General features: G+C 48.5%; 1 protein-coding gene across 3 annotated transcripts in view; it reads right to left on the bottom strand.

Moving 5' to 3' along the window:
- PAPLN (papilin, proteoglycan like sulfated glycoprotein) overlaps window positions 1-19,548 on the bottom strand; it is a 48,474-nt gene that overhangs the window by 2,089 nt on the left and 26,837 nt on the right. For all 3 annotated transcript variants that reach the window (XM_010390058.4, XM_019281109.3, XM_019281118.3), the window contains exons 11-27: window positions 18,388-18,514; window positions 17,648-17,713; window positions 15,407-15,614; window positions 13,511-13,687; window positions 12,066-12,222; window positions 11,351-11,437; window positions 10,515-10,818; window positions 10,275-10,392; window positions 9,456-9,585; window positions 7,585-8,236; window positions 6,680-6,817; window positions 5,169-5,293; window positions 4,311-4,449; window positions 2,755-2,892; window positions 1,984-2,111; window positions 1,311-1,419; window positions 1-173 (exon numbers count right to left, since the gene is read on the bottom strand). The exon at window positions 1-173 is cut by the window's left edge and continues 3 nt beyond it. In XM_010390058.4, coding sequence (XP_010388360.1) covers window positions 1-173; window positions 1,311-1,419; window positions 1,984-2,111; window positions 2,755-2,892; window positions 4,311-4,449; window positions 5,169-5,293; window positions 6,680-6,817; window positions 7,585-8,236; window positions 9,456-9,585; window positions 10,275-10,392; window positions 10,515-10,818; window positions 11,351-11,437; window positions 12,066-12,222; window positions 13,511-13,687; window positions 15,407-15,614; window positions 17,648-17,713; window positions 18,388-18,514 — 2,976 coding nt within the window. The remainder of the gene's footprint in view (window positions 174-1,310; window positions 1,420-1,983; window positions 2,112-2,754; window positions 2,893-4,310; window positions 4,450-5,168; window positions 5,294-6,679; window positions 6,818-7,584; window positions 8,237-9,455; window positions 9,586-10,274; window positions 10,393-10,514; window positions 10,819-11,350; window positions 11,438-12,065; window positions 12,223-13,510; window positions 13,688-15,406; window positions 15,615-17,647; window positions 17,714-18,387; window positions 18,515-19,548) is intronic.

The raw sequence follows: 19,548 nt of genomic DNA, 5'->3' as shown, positions 1-19,548 counted from the left end.
TAGGCCTGCTCCTCAGCACCTTCACCTCCGTGCTGGCACTGACAGAGCTGCTGCTGCTGTAGGCACTGCACGTGTAGGATCCCTCGTCAGCCTCCTGGACGTTGCTTATAGCCAGGCTTCCATCCTGGGACAGGTGGATGTGGCGGCCATCCCCCCGCATGGGAACTCCGTTCCTGTGGTGAAAAACAAAATGTTTCACTATTGCCACCCATGGGGGCTAAAGGAGCTTCCTGTGCTCTTTGGAAAATGATGTTCTGTGAAATGGGTGAATTTTTACAAGGTCAGCAGGAAGGAAGAAATCTTTTGCACAAACTGGCCCTACAACTGGGTAACATGAGCCTGAGCAAGTCTGCATCCGTTGCCCAGTGTCTGTGTGGGAGGTAGCTGTGTCTGTGTTTGCCCTTTCTGCTAGCGTACATTCTTGAGGTTTGAGGATCTTAGCACAAATCCAATGTGCCTTTCCCTCTCTCCAGGTTGTGGTCTGGCAGTACTTGTTTGGCTGGCATTGATAGCAGCACATATTGCTTGATGAGCATATGGGGTAGTGAACAATGCACCCTCTCTTCTCTCCCTTTAAGCTCTGAAACATGCATCATTTTGTTAGCTCAAATGCCAAACTTATGTATGGAAGAAAAGCTCTTGGCATGAGATGGCCCGCTTCAGTCCTAACCCTTGGAATTTCAACACTTAACCAGTCCATATCTCTGGATAGTTTGTAAGAAGGCTCCAAAGCAGAACTGATTATTTTCAAACAGGAAAAACAACCTTCACCAAACATGTGCACAAATTCAGAGTTTCCCAGAAAACTATCAAGATAAGAGGACACAGCTTTTCACTTTAAAACGCTTCTAAATCTCCTTTGCTCCTACTTGACAGTAAACAGAGATAACTGTTGCAACAGGAAGCTAGGAGAAGAGGGCCTATAATGTCTGTGAGGATTAGGCAGAGAGGGCTTTATAAAAAGCAACTAAAGATTTTCAGCTGGTTGCTCATTTTAGTTCTTGTTATTTTCATGTTGCTAGTTTTCCAGCACAGTGTCTTTCTGAACTCCATGAAATCTTAGTTTAACGTCTACTTTCCTCCTTATTTGGCTGGAACATGAACTTGATGACCCCCACACCCCACAGGGATCTTGCCCAGGATTTTTGGGTAACATCCAAGTTGTTTTAAGAAAGGGTAGGTGATACTAGTTGTGGCTGATAACTGTGGTCTCTGCCATTCCTGGCAGGCACCCTGCATTAGTATTCAGAGGATAAATGATGAGGTTTGGGAAGAGAAGGAAAAGGAAGTTCCGCCTCATTTTTGCTCACCTTGACCACCTTATATTCACATTGTTGCCAGTCACTGTACAATGAAGATGAGCAGTCCCTCCCTCAGGTACCGTGATGCTTGGCAGAAGACCAGTGATCCTCAGCTCTCCTAGACCAGAAGGGAAATCATCACTAGCAGGAAGACAATGCCATGCTCCCCCTGGGAGTAGGAGCATTCCCTCATGGGAAAAGTCCAACACATCCCATGATGAGCTACAAGCCCCTGGGCCTTGAAGCAGCATGTTTGAAGCTGGGCTGTTGCTGCTTTGAGGAATGTGGATTTCCTAGGACTTTGGCCCAAGAAAGGACAAGTAGCAGAGGCTTCCAAGAGCTTTTTCCTCCAGCTGGACACATGCACAGAAGAACCATCTCCTTAGTTTCTCTTGCTTTTATATTCACTCCACAGTAGTGTCCCAGAAACAAGGTCCTGAGAGTCACTCTTACTGTGCCATCACTCCCTTTTCCCAGCTGCCTGGAGCACCACGATATGCTGGACACAGGCAGATGACCATTGGGTAAAACAACTCACTCCTCCCTTGCCCTGGAGATGCCTATTAGACATTAGGTGTGAAGCAAAGAGGCATGGCCAGAGAAGGAATCCACGCTGTCCCTGCACAGCCTTCCCCGTTTCCCACTCCTGTGCACGTGTGCCGTGCTTCCACCCATCCAGTACCTAGAGGTCGAAGCAGGACCTGGCGCTGGTCCCGGTCGCGTCCGTTGGAGGCGATGCAGGTGAAGAAGCCGATGTCTTCAGAGCTGACCCGGCTGATCACCAGGGCCCCGTCCGACTGCTGCCTGTGCCTGGGGAGCAAACCCAGAATGTCCCCAAGCCTGTGCTTGGGGCAGGATGGGACTCCAGCCAGCAGAGACGAAGCTAAGGCTCGTGCACAACTTTGTAGTACCACTCAGCAAAGGTTTAGCAACACAAATGCTGCAGGGGTTGTAGTGCAACCCTTAGTCCTCAAGTCTCAGCACTGATGCTGTAGACTCTGGAAAAACTTGCTGCTAGAGCAGATTTCTGGGAGCAGAGTGAGGGGAGAGCAGCACCAGTAGCTGTGGAAGCTTGTTGCAGATGCCCTGATCTCTCTCTGCTGTGAACCTCTGCCCTTGCTCACTGACCAGCTGGTTTCTGGCAAATTTGCTTGCCATGTGTTCTTTTTCTGCTAACCTTGTAGCTGAATAAATTTGAGCCCTGGCTCATTTGTGGACCCTGTGTCACAGCTGTTCCCTCAAGGGTTCAACATTCAAACTTCCATCTGTGAGGGAGGGAGGACAGGGCAGTCCAGCAGTACAGCCTGGCCCTGATGGAAGAAGCTACACAGCATAAAGCCAGACAGACCCTTGCTGCATGGCCAACAGCTCTGTTCTCTCAGGGAGGAGACAGGGAAGGAAAAGCAAGGAGGAGGCTCTTCTCGTGAACAGTTGGAGCCACCTGGGAGCTCACCTGGGAGAGGAGAGGGGCTGCCCATCTTTCTGCCACTCGATGGTGAGAGCTGGTGATGCTTCTGCTGTGCAGGGCAGTCTGACTCTCTCCCCAACATTGGCCTCCACTACTGTGGGCTCGCTCTTATCCATTTTCAACCTGCAAAGTTCACAAGCACAGCAAAAGATGTAGAAACTTCCTTGCTCAGCATGTGACCTTCAGCACAAGGCTTTTTTAATCACAAGCCTTACTTTTTGCCTCCAACAGCAAAGGGAGGTCTCTGCACTCCCATCAGAGCTCTGATGCTTGCCATTACCAGCATTCGCTCCCAATATTCAGAGAAGAGCAGCCTCCATGAAATCCTGCTCCAGTTCAGCACAGCATGGTGCTGCACTCCTGTCAGCCAGCTTAACCCATTACAGACAGCAACCCTCTGGTTCTTACAGCAACCCTCTGGATAACAGCTGAGGGAGCATTAACAATGTGAACACATGGCAAACAGTACAAAGTCCTAAATAGGGCACTGAGCAAGCTTCCCTCTAGGTGCTTATCTGGCACACAAAAATGAGCCTTTTTAGGGTGTGAAGAGCCTATTGCAATCACCTGACTGCACGCAAGGTCCGGGAGTTGGTTGTCCACTTCATGCAGCAGAAATGTTGAGGCCAGGTTCTCATCACTCATCTCCTCATGTTCTTTGCTGTCTTATAACTCCAGCTAAACACTGTCTTAGAAGGGAACTAAACCATGATGTTCCCACACTTAAATAAGATGTCATCTCCCCTACCCCCATTCTTTGACCTGAATTCTTGATTTCAAAACACAAAACTAAAGAGCCTTAATTCAGTGTTCTTAATTCAATGAATCACTTATTACGGCTTTTAGGCAGAAGCAGATCTAAGGAGATCGCTGCAGACTGCAGCAAATTGACTGGCTTTTAGGTTGTAAACTCAAAAAAAGAGAGGGATCAGATAATGGCCCTATTTAATCTGGAATCCCAACATGCTGCATTTAAGGCAAAAATAATTTGTCCGCTTTTATTTCTGTGGGGTCTAGAAGCAATAAAAAACCACAAAAGAAGCTACAAAATATGCACTACATGAGGAGACAGTTTTGGGTCAAGCCGGTTTGTTCACAAAATATTTGAAATTAATTAGTGGAGGCTGAAGTAACTGAAGTTTTTTTCAATATACATACATCTATTTTGTGCTAGTTAAACAGCTCCTATTTGCTTTGTTTTTTTCAGAACAGGTTTCTCTTTCTGCCTACACTAACATGAGCAGCTGATGTTGCCCTGATACTTCTTTTGTTTGAACCCAGCTCCTTTGCTGCCAGCTTCCTGTGCATCTTTGCTCAGAGTATGCTTCTTTCAAGAGACCCTTGGGGAGGGCAGAAGACAGCTTGCAGCTGGGATCTTCTCCCGTTCCCGTTGTCAGCAGTTCAGTACTGCTTGCTTCCCAACCGTGCCCCGGAACAGCTGACCCAGGACCTTTCCAATCTTCAGCTTTTCTACATGAAGAGATGCCATATGGTTCATCATCTGGGCACGGTGGACAAACTGTTGCTGCACGTGAACTTACCTGTACGTGAGCTGCTGATGCACAGAGGAGCCGGATGCCTGCACAGCCTGCCTGCCTCTGGATAACCCTCGGTACTGCTGATCTGCCTTGTGAAGGACCCGACCTCTCTCACCCTCTGCCAGAACAGTGCTCTGGTGCTCTATTCAAAACAAAATGCCATATGTGAATAAAATGTGACCTCTTGCATAGGGTTTCTGTGAGCTTGGGAGAGCTTGCTGAACTGAAGCCAAAGAGCCCTTCAGCCATCTGCTTTCTGGCTGGCTAGTGCAGTAAACCTGCACTGTGTACTAATGAGAGTCACAGACCTGCAGGCCAGCAATTTTAGACTCCTTTTTCTTCTCTGTCAGTGAATACGTTGCAACATCCCTTAGGCCATAGTGCCTTCTGCCCCATGTGCCATTGCTGTGACAAAGCACACTTCAGAGATTGAAGGCTACATCTTTTGAGACTAGTCTTTCATATTTTTTTGGTTTTGTTTCTGAAATAAGGCACATTTTTCAGAACAGAGAATCATTTGTTACCCAGCAGGACCTGTTTGGGCAAAACACAAAACGTAAATGCACCAGCAGTTATGTTTTGGATCAGGAGGCAGCTGATGGCTGTCAGGGAGGAAGACATACTCGCTGAGCGGGTTACAGGCAAGCCACAGCTCCAGCTATGGGGTGGCCCTGCAGGGAAGGAAGTATTTTAGGCCTAAGGCTTTATCATGAGGCAACACCAAAAGGCACCCTACTGCCTCCACACTCCCTCTTGGCAGCAGAGGAAGTTTGCTCCTGCAGCTGGCTTTATCGAGCCTGTGGTCAATAACCATTAATTGCCCTGAGCTACCTCTCCGGTCCTGAGCAGAAGATAATTCACCTGTGATCTGTAGCTGAATCTGTCGGCTCTCCATCCTCCCGTCAGAAGTGAGGCACGTGTAGGTCCCAGCGTCCTCGGGCTTGACGTGGCTGATCACCAGGGAGCTGTCGGACTGGTAGGTGTGCCTGCAACAGGTGTGGGGAGCGCTGCCCCTGCCTGGCCACCCACAGCAACCGGCCAGGGCACAGCGGCTGATGTTATGCAAACCATCCCCATGTAGTGCCCTCCCTGGCTTGGATAACAACAAAGCCCTGCTGACCACAGACAGCAGTCACAGGCCGGGAAAACAACTGCAGCAGAAAGGAGGTCAGGAACAGAGAGGAAAAACTAGATGGAAAACAGGGAACTGCTTTCAGTGACCCTCTCCCATGAGGAGGCAAACAGCCCTTCTAGGGAGGAGCTTGAGTCCCAGCAGTCAACTGCAAACAGAAAAGCATAACTGGGCTTTTCTTAACTGTGATTTTCATAACACAAAGGGACTGACTGGCTCCAGACTCTTGCTGGAAAGAGACTTCCCAGGAAAAACAGGTTTAAAAGTAGTTAAAAAAAAAAACCGTGCCAGAGATTTCTAGCCACAGGAACTCTGGGTTATTAGGCTACAAGTTTCACCCCCAACTATTGGCTTAGTGCTGCCCCAAGATGAACCCAAGAGAAGCAACATTTTTCTGTCTCACTACCCACGTCAGCTTCCATCAGTGCCTTCCACCAGTGTTATGGGACAGCACTTGCTCTGCCCCATAACTCTAGCCAACACCTCATTACTGCTGCAGACTGTTTCTGTTTCTGCTATGCACAGAGCAGGTGGACAGTTCATGCCCTTAGATGAATATGTGGGCTTCTTTATTTCTTAAAAAAAAAAGTGTGCTGGTTGTGGCTGGTATGGTGTTAATTTTCTTCACAGTAGCTGGTATGTGGCTGTGTTTTGTATTTGTGCTGAAAACAGTGTTGATGTTTTCACTACTGCTGAGAAGTGTTTACACCAAGTCAAGGCCTTTTCTGCTTCTCACCCCACCTGCCAGTGGGCTGAGGGTGCACAAGAAGCTGGGAGGGGACACAGCTGGGACAGCTGACCCTGACAGACCACACGGATATTCCATACCATATGGCACCATGCTCAGCATGTAAAGCTGGGGAAAGGAGGAGGAGCAGGGGGAGTTCAGAGTGATGCCGTTTGTCTTCCCAAGTCACTGTTATGTGTGATGGGGCCCTGCTCTTCTGGAGACAGCTGAACACCTGCCTGCCTGTGGGAAGTGGTGAATGAATTCTTGTTTTGCTTTGCTTCCACCCATGGCTTTTGTTGTATCTTTTAAGCTGTCTTTATCTCAGTCCATGGGTTTTCTCAGTTTTTCCCTTCTGATTCTCTCTCCCATCCCACCAGGGGTGAGTGAGCGGCTCTGAGGGGCTGAGTTGCCAGCAGGGGTGAAACCATGACAGTCCTTTTTGGACTGCATATTTGGCACTCTGCCCAGCAAGGAGCCCATCTGCTCTACAGTGAAGGGAGCTAAGCTCACCTGTCAGAGGAGACCGGGCGGCTGTTCTTCATCCACTCCACTCTGGAGAGGGGAGACATGCCTGTCTTGCAGACCAGCTGGATGTTTTGTCCCACAACTGCTGTCACAAGAGAGGGCTTGGCTTCCTCCAGGATTGTTCTGAGAGAGAAAGTGATTCCATAGGCACTTCTGCTGCCCTCCTCACCTCTGTGTCCTCTCATGTGACTCTACAACCACAAGGCAAAGCACGACCAGCTGTCCATTCAGCTCTGAGCAGACGCACCAGGCAACATGGGGAGCCCCCTCCTAAGAGAGCAAAGACTGCTCTGGACAGACTGAATGCTACAATATTTCCTGGAAGAAAGGCCTGTAAAACCCTCTCTTCTGAAGGAACGAGATTCAGCTCAGCAGACAGACACAGATCCAGTGCAGACATGTTTAGATCTAGCTCTACACACTCCTGATTTTCAGGGTAACACTGTCTGGATCTTGACTCAAACCCTACATCTTGAAAGTCTTTCCTAGAACACCTCATTGCTGCTCTATGCAGTGCTGAGATAAAGGCTCTGAAGTCAGAGAGTCAGCTTAATCTGTTGGCCAGAACAAGAAAAACACCTATCAATTCTCATTTACAGTGTAAGAAGGCCTCCCAGACAGAGACCCCAGGATTCTGCAGTCTTTTCACACATCATACTTCAGTGCAGTCAGAGACTAGGGAGCATGCAAGGAAAGAGATGGTAGGTAACATCAGGGCATGAATAACAATGACTTGATTTACCAAGGGGCCACATGTGTACTTAATCCATCACATGGTATTCCCAGTTAGCTGGTCCCAGCTGGGACAACATTTTCACTCCAGAGAAAGCTACACTGATGCTTCACAATGAGCTGGCAGAACAGGGGAGGGGGTGGGTGGAAATCATCACCTGTGCAGAGATTGTGCTGGGAACAAGTCTGCAGACTCCCGGTGCCCAAATCCCTCTGTCATGGAAACATCTGCTCCAAAAACTTCACGCCACTGCTTGCCTTCCCGGGGCAGCACCTGCTGGCCACTGCTGCTCTGCCTGTCCGAGGGCCCAGGCACTGCTGTTTCCCAGGGGCGCAGCTGGCCCAGGATGTCCAGTCTGCTTCGCTGGGTGCCCCAGCGCTGGCTCTCCAGCACACCAGTCCTTGGCAAGGACTCTGGCAGCATGTCCCTTCTCCAGCTGTCCTGTCTGTGGCTGTATTGTGTGGGGTGTGAAGCCCCATAGGTTCTTCCTTCTTGGCTGTGACTTGCAGTCTCTCTTGTGGGTGATTGCTGCTGACCCTGAGCACGTCCTGTATGAGAATTGGAGCCAGTCTGCTGGTGTTGCAGGGCTCCTGTGCCAGGAGAGGGCTGGTGCTCCAGATGACTGACCCCCACAGAGCTGTGGCACACTCTCATGCACTCCTCCTCTGAGGCAAAGCTGTTTTTGTTGCCCTGACAGCCGCCATACCAAAACCGGTTGCACTTGCCAACAACTCCCACAAAGTACCAGCGAGTGGTCCAGTTGGTGCAGGGGCCATGGGCACTGGGCAGCAGGCACATGACAGGGTACGCTACCAAAAAGAGTGGAACAGAGGGAGATGTGAGGGTCACAAAGCACAAAGGTCCAGGGGCTTCAAGCCACCTGCCTAGGTGATCCATCTGATGGCTCTGTGGGCAGAGGGCAGGTGGGAAAGTAGGACACCTGGGTGTCCTTCCCAGCTGTGCTTTGAAACTGAGAAACTTCTCACATGGGTTTTTTTTTTTTTTTGCCTCAGTTTGGCCTCTGATGGAAAAACCATCCTTGGAGACATTTCTGAATCTAGATGTCTAGACAGATGCTTTACAGCCTTGCTTGGAGAACTATGCAACTGCAAGGCAGGCTCTGGGGCTTCCTCTCCTGCAAGGAACACATTTGCACATTTCCAGCCCACAAAGCAAGTGGCTTAGACCCAGCTGTGGAGAAGACTCGTGCATCACAGAATACCCCCTACGCACTGAAGTAAAGAGGAGCATGGCCCAAGGTGTCTACAAACCCAGAGCCACAGGTATCACAGCCACATGCTGACAAACACTGGATGCAGGGCTCTGGCTGCGAGGTGCTTTGTCAAGCTGTGGCTCAGCAGAGAAGATCCAGAGAGCCTTCCCCAAGGCTGCACTGCAGGGATGGCCACTGAGCAATCTCTGTGCTGCAGTAGGAGGGCAAGGCACTGCAGCAGCAATGTGTCTACCGAGGGTACAGCTAGGCACTAAAGGAGCAGAGATGTTTTGCCCAACAGCTCTCATGTCCTCATAGCACAGCAGGCACTGGATTAAACTTTACTGGCTGAGGGCATCCATGCAGCCCTGAGCAACCCCTCCTTCCCCATGTAGTTCTCATTCCTCCCCTGTCCACAGGCTGTCTGAAGGCTGAGCACTGCCCTGATTCCTCAGGGGATCCCTACTCCTCCTAAACCTGGGTAATTAATTTGGAGCACTCCAGGCTGCATCAGAGTGTATTCTCAGGGACAAACAGCTCCCAAGTAGTCCTACAGACTGAGATCACACAAACACTTCTGTCCAACTATCAGCAGAGAACAATAAGAATTTCTGTGGCAGGTGACAGACCTGAATCCTCAGGCTGCTTTTCTACACTCCCTCCAAGCTTCTGCTGCCCCAACCACCAGGTAGAAACTCTCTTCAGAGAGATAATTTACTACATTTCACAGAGAGCAGAGCTTCTACACAGGAAGCTTCTATATGCTACCGGACTCTTTCTGTGTTTCTGGACTAAGAAGCCAAAGCATCACTTACGGTAGTTGGGCCTATTGAGACATCCTTCCCCTCGAGGACCTGAGGCCGAGGCGACGTTGTCAAAACAGCAGCCGTACACGGAGCCGCGGCAGTCGCCCGAGGGATGCTGCTGGGACAAGGCTTGGCTTGCCTTGGAGACAGGAATGGAAAGCCAAGAGTTATCCTCACACATGAGGACAGCAGCACAGGAAAGACACTGTGTGCAAGGCATTGGCTGCACACAGCCCACTGTTAGAGGCACCGCTGTTTGCTTGTTGCCTCCTAGAGGCTTTTGTGCTGGGAAGGGGTGGGAAACCTGGTTGTCAGCCACGGAACCGGGGCTGCACTTCTCTGCAAGACACACCTAAACAGCCCAGTAGCAGGCCAGTTCCTATTGCTAGCACTAACAAGCACCCCAAGCTATGGGAGGGATCACCTCCCTGCCTTGAATTAATCTGCAGAGTTGACAAACAAAAGCAATTAATAGAAGCCATGTTTTTTCCATTTTTTTTTTCCTAGAAATTGGATAGCAGTTTTCCGACCAGCAGAAATTTCATTACTCAGGATTATTCAATCAGCTCTACATAGGATGGCCTTCTACTTCTCAGACATCTCCCCACCACCTGCTCTGTACCCTGCTTATAGAGGACTGCAGGTGGATACTCCAGACTGAATAGGAGCAAGGTGGGCCAAAGCGCTTGATGCCATGCCTAGAGCATTGGTTCCTCAGCATTACTGGCAGAGATGAAGCCCAACAGAATCCACAATGTGAATCAGCAGGGTCAAATCTGAATCTTTGTATCTGATAACGCCTAAAATGCAAAGAGCTTTTGTACTTACTGCTGGAGTGGTCACAGTAGGATGATTTTGTCTTGTTTGAATGTCACGGTAATATTGTGGGCATCCCATGTTGTTTGGGCCCTGGGCAGCTGATAGTCTGTCAGGGCAGCAGCCGTACCTACAGACAGAAGGGCTGCAGTAATACCTGGCCTGCCCAGTCAACAGGCATGGGCTACAAGTTTCAGGAAGCCCCCAGGAAAGGCAGTGCCTCCCTGCTCAGGCCTATCTACTTCCAGCTACCTGCTTTGGTGGCAGGTGCTGAAAGGACAACCTCTCCCCAAAGGGCCCGATGCCGGAGTGTGCCCATCTGGACAGCAGCCGTGCGGGCTCTGGTGGCAGTCCTGGGAGCTGACCCCTGCAGGGGGGTCCTGAGAGAAGCTGAGCCGATAGGAACGTGATGAGTGTGACTGGGGCTCCCAGTGGACAGGAAACAAGTTGATGCCGTGGTCTTTGGTGGATGGAATGTGCTGATTCCCTGAGGTACTATGGATCATGGTGTTCCCAGGGAGCATCCTTCCCTCATCAGAATCTGGGGAGAGAACTCCTTAAAGTATGCAGGTGAGCATCAAAATCTGGTCAGTTTTCCTCCTCTCTTCTCTCTTTCACCTGTCCAAGGCTACCAGCAGGATTTTCTGCATCACCTCTAAGGGTGTCTTCTGGCCCATCCTTCCCGATCTGGCTGAGGTACTTTGCTCATTGCCCTGACCATTCTTTCTGCTGTTCCATGAGAAACCACCTGTCACATTGCTGAGGTCCCTTCACAATCACCCTTTCATGTTCCTATGATCTGCTTTGGACATCAATTCTTCCAGCCAGCACTTAAGTCATGCTGACAGAACCTGGGATCCATATACTGTACAGAGTCTTCTGCATGGATAGATTCAAATACTGCTTACTATTGGTGTAAAAGAATCTAGAAAGAATTTTGACAAAGAATTTTGTTCCTGACTTCTGGAATTTCTAGGAGCCCATGAAAAAAAATGAGAGAAATGAAAAAAAGAACAATCCCTTTCCCTACCACACCCTATTCCAAGTACCCATCATCAAACCCCCAGATGAAAAAAATTCTTCCAAACCTGGGGCAGGGCTGTTTGGGTAGTAACGTGTCAGCAAGGACTGGCGAGTGACATTGTATCCCGTAGTGTCCTGCATACTGGGGACCTCTGCAAAGAGAGACATACACAACAGGAGTGCAGTTAGTCCAGCCCTATGCTCTAATAACTGCAAATACATCCAGGAGTCAGCAGGAGATAACAGCTGATGAAAATGTTCCTCTTGTGGAATAGCTGCTAAGCAGCAATTGGATTCGACTGAATTGTCAGGACAAGCGACCTACAATGGGCAGGCAGACAGAAGTCAGCAATGCAGCTCTGACATGAAGAATAGACACAGACAAGAAGCAAAATGTTCTGAAGAGTTGTGACTCCTTTAGAGCCAGTACACAGAGGGATGAGAGCTGGCTATAGTTTTTAGCTACTGAGCCTGCCCAAGTTACCTTCCTTCTGGACTGGGAGTCCTGAGATCAGTCTGCAGCACACACTGGATGAGCCATCACAGAATACTGGATTCAAAATGGACACACACCAATGTTGTTCCCAAGCCTGTTGCATACATTTTAAACAGCGCAGGTACTGGGACTCTGAAGATACTTTGTGCTCATAACCATGGCAAACTCACAGGATGGAGACAGGAAGGCAAAATGCTGAGAACATAAGCTGCTGCAGAGCTGGGAATTTCTACTCCTAAGCAAAAGCATGTTGGGAGAAGAGGATGTGCAGCAATACCACTCACGCTGTGGCAGGTAGCAGGGCTGTGCGTTGCAGCTACCCAGGGTGGCTGGTTTCTGTGGCTGGATTGCTTTGCATGTCTCAGGACTGTAGAATTTGGAGTCGCCGTCAGCACAGATGACCTGGCGTGTCCGGATGCCTGAATCGCAGCTCTTGGAACACTTGGGCACAGACACAAGGCAGTGAGTAGGCAGCAAAAGGCTGAATGCAGAAACCCCACAGACCAGAAGTGGGGAACAGCTGCATGATTAGCTGCAGGCTGAGCACAGCTTCCTCCACCAAGACAAAGCAAACAGTATTTCAGCTGGAATCATCTGAACAATTAGAAAACCATACTTTAAACCATTTTACCACATGTTCCACCCAGCCCTGAAGCATTAGGCTCTGTGCCACACTCAGCCTGTAACATCCAGATGAGCTGCTGTTACCCACAGTGGTGTGTCAGGCAGCTGGAGAGAATCATTTCAGCCTGAAGGCACCTCAGTTCTCTGGGGATCCACCAGCTGTGAGTGGGTCAGTTTGCATTCAAGAGCAACAAATTACAACTGGAAAGCCAATGAGTGGCTTTCTTGTAAGCAGCTAACTGGAGTTTGTCTCACTGGAAGCTGTGGATGAGAGGGAGCAAAGAGCAGTGGCTCAGAGGAGGGCATAGCATGAGGTGTCTGTGTAACCCACATGGCTCATGGCAAGCTCTATAAACATTGGGAGAGTATTTCTCTAACTCAGAGAGGCAGATAGGAGCTCTTCTGATATCAGAAAGTCAGGAGAAAGATCAGATTAAGAGATGAAACTTCTCTAGCTGTAACTAAAACTTGGCCCACATCTCATGAAGAAGCAGATGTAACATGTTTTAGCTCAGAACAAGCTGGTCTGGCTAGCACAGAAGTGAAAAAGTGTGTTTGGAAGTCACCTGATGCATTGGATCTACCTGTATCTGTACCCCGCAACACTTTTCCCAGGTTGAACAGAGTCTGGCTTCCACCACAAAAACAAGATTAATCCATCTGAAGCACAGTTTATCTGAATAATTACAAAAATGTATTTTAAAGCATATCACCAAGTGCAATGACCAGTCCTGAAGCCTAGAGCTCTAAGCCACATTTGGCCAGAGAGCTGTTCTGCTGCCCACAGCGATGGAGCAAAGAATTGGGAGTAAGCAGCAAGAATGGATTGTTTGAGCTTATTGGCTGCATTTTGCCACTGTCACTGAAACGATAATCTCCCCTCAGAAGGATTTATTTTTGTAGCAGCTGCATACAAAGCAGGCATCAGATTAACTGGAGCATTACCACTGCCAGTTACAACACAACTGTGAGCCAAGGGGCTGGTAATGAAGCAGTACTTGCTCCCAGCCTCAGCCAGAGTGCAGACTGCACGGATCAAAGCTTGTTTGTGAGGAGCATAGCAACACAATCAGTAATTTCTGAGCCATGACAGTGAGGTGCTCACCAGACCCCAGTCTCCAACGTGCCAGCCGATTTCCTGGATGCAGTTCTCCTTAAGGCAGGGCTGGGTGGCTGATGGCTTTGGCTCCATTAGACAAGCGAAGTCCTGAGCCTGAGAGCCCTGCTGCGTCCTGCAGGTGACAGTCCGGGTCTGGACTCCTTCCCCACAGCTGGCTGAGCACTGCAGAGAGGGGCCCAACAATTACAAAGAAGCACCTGGTTTCCTCTTGCAGTTCCAGGCTGGGCTCCCTGTCATTAGAGCAGAGCACCATTTTGGGACTGCCTGAAACAACCAGCTATCATTAAAATAATTTTCTGGGGTGGGAGTTAGCAGAGTAGGTGTTTATACTGTAGAGGAGACAATAAGGCATGGGAGCATGGGATAGGGTCTGGGAGATCTGGAGCTCACTGGATGATTTTGGCCTAGTCATATAATTACTCTTGATCTCTTCCCAAAGGAGATGTGGAGGATGAATTTAGAAAGATATCAACACTGCAGAATACCCCAAGAACAAAAAATGGTTGAAAATATCTGGAAACTCATGTTATTTGCATCTGATTAAAATCAATCCAAGGTAAAGAATTTTAGGGAAGGTAAAAGGTTAGGTTCTCATATTACTTATGTCTTTTGCCTGAAGACCTTGTGCTCTATTTTTACAGCATGGAGCTGTGACAACTTCTATACTAGTTTGTGACATTTTCAATGCCCTCTTAAATTCACAGCAGTGTTTCCTGGAATCCAACCTACTCCTACATGAATTACTAAGGTATCTTACAGAGAGCATTAACTTGGGGACAGTCTGAATCACTTCAGATGAGCTTCCCAGCTGAGTTTCAACCATTCATTTACCAGAGCAACCTTTTAACTCTGAGAGTATACGAAACACAGTCACTTCTGAGAATCCTGGAATGAATCACTTGGGAATCAGTTTGTAAGAACATGACTCTTGGTGCCTTCCCCAAATAGTGCTCTTACTCCACAACCCCAAAGTCACACCTTACATCTCACAAGGTGGGGGAAAAGAGGGGGTGGAAGGACTTTCCAGTCTAGGTGATCATGTCTCGAAGTTGCATTTTTTGCTCTTGCGCAACTCAGACAGTCTAAGTACAACCACAAAATTGCAAGTCAAATGTTGCAAGCATGCATGTACCTCTTCTAAAAGAGGAAAATTCACCTGTACTTCAGGGACTGAGTAGACATTCTCTTTACTTTCTAAGCCCTTGGAATGTAAGATGCCTTCTAAAAGCCTATCTGGCTGCACTGAGCACACACAGTTTGAGCCATTTCCACTCCTGCAGATATAAATGCACACAAGCATCAAAAACGCACCATATGGCTGTGTTTGGAGAAGCCCTGTGCAGACACACAGCAAACAGCAGGTCACCAGTGTTTCGAGAGTATCTTGGGGTTGTGATGGTGGTATTGCTGTTCTGGGCTGGTGAAGCTGAGGCAGCAAAATGCATGGAAATAATCAGCACAGGCAGAAGCCATGAGCTCCTGTTTCACAGAGGAGGGTGTGCTACTGCACATCCTCAGTTGATGGACAGCAGCTCTCCTGCCCACCCTCCACCTTTGCCAGGCCTGGCTCAGAAACCAAGCCAGTGCCAGGTGTGGGGGGTCTGATAAAAACACAGCAGTGGGGAATGATTGGCAGAGCAGAGAAGAGAGAATATGCAACGAGAAGAGCAGAGGTGCAGGAGCATGCACAGTTTTGAGGAACAGGGATGTGTTCATAGGAGGGCATCAGAGGCTGCAGGGGCAAGTTCTCTGTACACCACCTATCCAGGGACACGTGCTTTCTGTAGTCCCAGAATAGGAGCCTGTCTCTTTCTCCCCAGGCTTTGGCAGATCCGCCTCCAATAGGTGCCGAGAGGCTGTTACCTGCCCGGGGGCACTGACCTCGGACCAGGGCCCCGTGCTCCAGCTGGCACACTGCCTGACGTTGCAGGGCTGGCTGCGGCGCGGCTGCTGGGCGAAGGCCATGCACTCGGCGTCATCCACCACCCCCTGCGAGCTCTGCCCATCAAAGGCCACGCAGTACACGGAGCGAGTCTGGGTGCCCCCGCCACAGGTAGCTGAGCAGGATCCCCACTCTCCCGTTTTCCACCTGCAGGTCACAGAATCAGCCAAAAAAAAATGTAAGCCCAGCCAAACTGCCAGGGGGCACAGAAGAGTCATTGCCACATTCCTACAGAAATCAAACAGGGATGATGCCCCTTTGCAGAATAGAATCAGAGGCGAGTTCCCATTTGACCAAGCATGCCCAGCTTAATTGGCAATGCAGAGCATTAGTCCCACTCCAGAGAATCCATCTACAAAACACTTGTTTCTCTGGAAATGCAGAGCTCTCTCCCAGAAGGGGAAGATCTCTCTCCATGGGTTTTGGTCTCCTGATGTCTGCAAAAATGTTATGCCTGGAATAGAATATCAAAGAAAAAGTAAGAAAAAGTTCAAAGTAAACAATCCAGATCAGCTAAAAGAAAAGCTACCACAACAGCCTAAAACCCCACACTATACACTCCAGACATTATCAGAAACAGTAAAACCAAGCCAAGTCCTCACTCTGCCTGCAAACCATGCCAGACACTCTCAGAAGTTCTTAACTTTTCACTGACAGCCAGTAGAAAGCTGGTTTATTCCTCCCATCAGTCAAATTCTCTAACTGTGGCATGCATACAAAAAGCCCACAAAAACGTAAATAGATTTTGTCCTGTCTTTGGTTGCTGAAGATGCTGCAGAAATGATACGCACTTGCTAACAAGAGGAATGTCCACAAAACAATCTGTTTAGATGCTAAAATCTCTGCCCATGGCCACTCCAGCTTCTCAGAGCTAGCCAGGTAGCTGGAAGCACAGCTTGCATGGCCTGGCTTCAGGGATAATATGATGTTTCATCCCCAAATCCAGCATGTAGTGCAGTCCAAAGGCACTGGTTGTGGAGGGGTAGCATCATGGTGATCTGCTTTGCCAGCTGCTATGTCCCCTTGCAGCCAGGTAAGGCCAAGCCAGGGAGTGAAGCCAGTTCATGTTTTCTTCCCCAGCATTCCAGCTACTTCCCTAGTCTGGTCCTTAACCACCCCTTAACCGAGTTTCAGCCAGACAATTCACATTCACATCCTAACAGGAATTCCACAGCAGACTCTGCCATGGTCAGCTCCTAAACACACCCTTCTTTATTGCTAAAGATGCAAATGTCAACCCAAAACTGAATGGCCTTCACTATAAAATGTTTCCTTTGGAAAGGGAACAAATACATTCAGTAGAAGCCATTTACAATGATGTGGTTGCAGGGCTTATAACAAATTAATTGGTCAAGTTTTTTCAAAAGCTCCAGTGGGAATAACTCCCCCCAACACCTGTATTCTGCCTCCTATAAAGCAAATATACCATTTTGGAAAGGTTGTATCAACCAGATGGGATCATCACCTACACCTTCCTTCAGTTGCGAGTCAAGACATCTCTGACGCTTGTTTCATTTCCTTTGTAAGACAAGGTCAACCATAAGGCTGGGACCCTCATCAGAGGGCAAAAATTGCCAGTCCTAAGCTATTAACAGCTTGCTGGTGGACAAGTGTTTTGCTTTTGATACTTTTAACTTCTCATATCTCAGTGTACATTACTGTATCTGTCGCATCCTTGTACTCATCACACCTTACAGGCTCTTTTCTGCCTGCTATAGGGCCCATGCCAAAGAAAGAAGAGCTTTTAAGAAACCCTAAGGCTTTCGCTACAGCATGCTGGCCAATGTTACAATTGCCCAATCGATCATGCTCTCTTTTCATTTATGTTCTTTTATATTTCTTGATAAGTAAATTTATTTTTAAAAAATCTTCCAGGACTTCTTTACCCTGATTCCAGAGAAAACATGAGAATAAGCAGCCAGAAGCTATGAAGAAATTGTCCCCTTCTCAGTCCACTAAGAATCAAGTTTCCAGAGGCACGAGCAGCCACCGAAGCAAAGCTGCCAGCCAGCACCCTCCACCACCACTTTCACTGGCAAGAATCAAAAGCAAAGCAACACCCACTTCTACCACCAGTGCCAAAGAGGAAAGCCCCCACGGACTTCAGCGGGCAACTAGGTGGAGAGCAGAAGAGAGCCGCTGCCTCCCTGTGCTTTCTGTAACTTCCTTCTCCTCGTTACCTCTTCATCTGAGAGCTCCGAGCGCTGCTGTGACTCCAGGCTTGCGGCAGGTAGATGTAAGAAGTCCTTTATATATAGAACAAAGGTTTTAAAGAACTTAAAACAAGTAGCTACAGGCTAACGTATTCAGAAATGCTCCCAGGTGCCCTCTCACACACACCAGCACTCTCAGAGGCCTCCACTGATACACAGATATGCAGCTAATGCTCATGTTACAGCTCTGGATGTGCATTAAGAGCCAAGTGAAGCCAGCTGTGAGGGACAAGGTGGAAATGGCTGGGTGAAAGGGTTTGAAAATGCCAGAGAATGAAAAGACTCCAGGATTCATCCCTTTCTAACAGAAAGGACACTGGGAATGCAGAAATGACATAAAATGGCACCAGCTCAGACCTTCTACTCTATCTTTGTAGGCTCCAGCTCAAGAGAAGAAAAGCCAGAGAATCTGTTTCGTATCTCCTACATGGGCTAGACAACTGTCTTCCACAATCCTGTTTTGGAAGGCAAATTTAATTGGTCTACAGAATGAACACAGGACGTATTAAGCCCTTTCCTTGTGCATACAGACATGCTCCTCACTGTGTTATTATCCCCATCTTTTGTCTTTGGCTTTCTCTAAGAAGTGAAGTACCTCCTCGGAGAGAACCATGCTGGAGGGCAGAAGTGAGAGGGTCACTCTTTTTCTCGGTTCCAAAAGCACCTCGAGAAGAAATCAGAGTCCAGAAGAAGGAAAGAAATTGTACCGTTTTGTCTGGGGACAAGGCTGATGACCGCACGTCCGGTTATTGTCTGGTTGTGGTTTATTCCTGCACATATAGTCCGGATAAATTTCATTGTCTATGGTACAAAACACCAAGCGGTACTGGAAACCTAGAGGACAAGCAAGAGAGTATCTGATCAACACAAGCTACCCAGGACTAGGTCTGCAATGCACTGGGGCTGGCAAGACAAGTTTCTAAAGTCATGTAGAACCCACATCTGTCCCAGCCATTCTGGAGAAGAGACAGGTGCAGTTCTCTGTCTCTCACTATATGGACAAATGATGCCTTCCCACAGTATAGGATCCTACGGGAAGAGCAAGGGAGACAGCATAGTTCTGTGTAGCTGAGGGGAATTTTCCTGTTATATTATGGATCGGGGCCCACAAGGGAAGTGCCCTACCCATAAGCTGCTCATGAAGGAGCCCTGCAAGATGTGTGCAGTGTGCAGCAGAGCTGGGGGGGTCTCCTGTTAGACTTTAAAGGTCAGTCTTGTGAAGACTGGATATGGGAGCAAAACTTGCAACTCTTCATTCTTCCTACAGGGTTTGAGTGCCTAGACAAAGACAATTTTAGCACCTACAATGTCAGTATGGCAAAAGCTGCCAAAATGGCCATTAGAACAGAAGCCCAGAAGAGGCTGATAAGAACTCTATATACTAATCAGCTGGAGAGGGTTTTTTTGTTTGTTTGACTGAAGTTTTTTGGTTTGTTTTTCTTTTAAGCTTAAAATCCATGATGTTGCTCATGGAGGAATCTGTAAACTGAATATGATGGGACACCCCAGGAGATCTGACAGTCCTCTTGGAGAGAGGGAATCTTCCAGGCTGTAGCAGAGGAGAATGATGTGATTCACTAATGTAGGCCAGGTCTCTTTGGAGAGGAGCTCTCAAGTGGTTGAAAAGACTATGAAGACCTGAAGCAAAACAAAACAAAGGCTATCTATGAAGATTCTTAACAGGTCCTAGTAATATGTTTGAGGACTAGGGAATGGAAAATAAGACAGAATAAGGAATGGGGCACAATCCTGTTGTGATTGTGATGCATGGCCCTCCCTTGACAAAACCTTAGCAATACACTGCAGATACCTGTGCTGCCTTCCAGCAGAAGACTGCTGGGAAGCTGCTGCAGAGGGCAGCACACTGT

This window comes from Corvus cornix, chromosome 5 (assembly GCF_000738735.6).
Source record: "Corvus cornix cornix isolate S_Up_H32 chromosome 5, ASM73873v5, whole genome shotgun sequence".
Taxonomy (NCBI): domain Eukaryota; kingdom Metazoa; phylum Chordata; class Aves; order Passeriformes; family Corvidae; genus Corvus; species Corvus cornix.
Note: the sequence above shows the minus strand (reverse complement) of the source record. Positions and strands in the feature narration are given on the sequence as shown.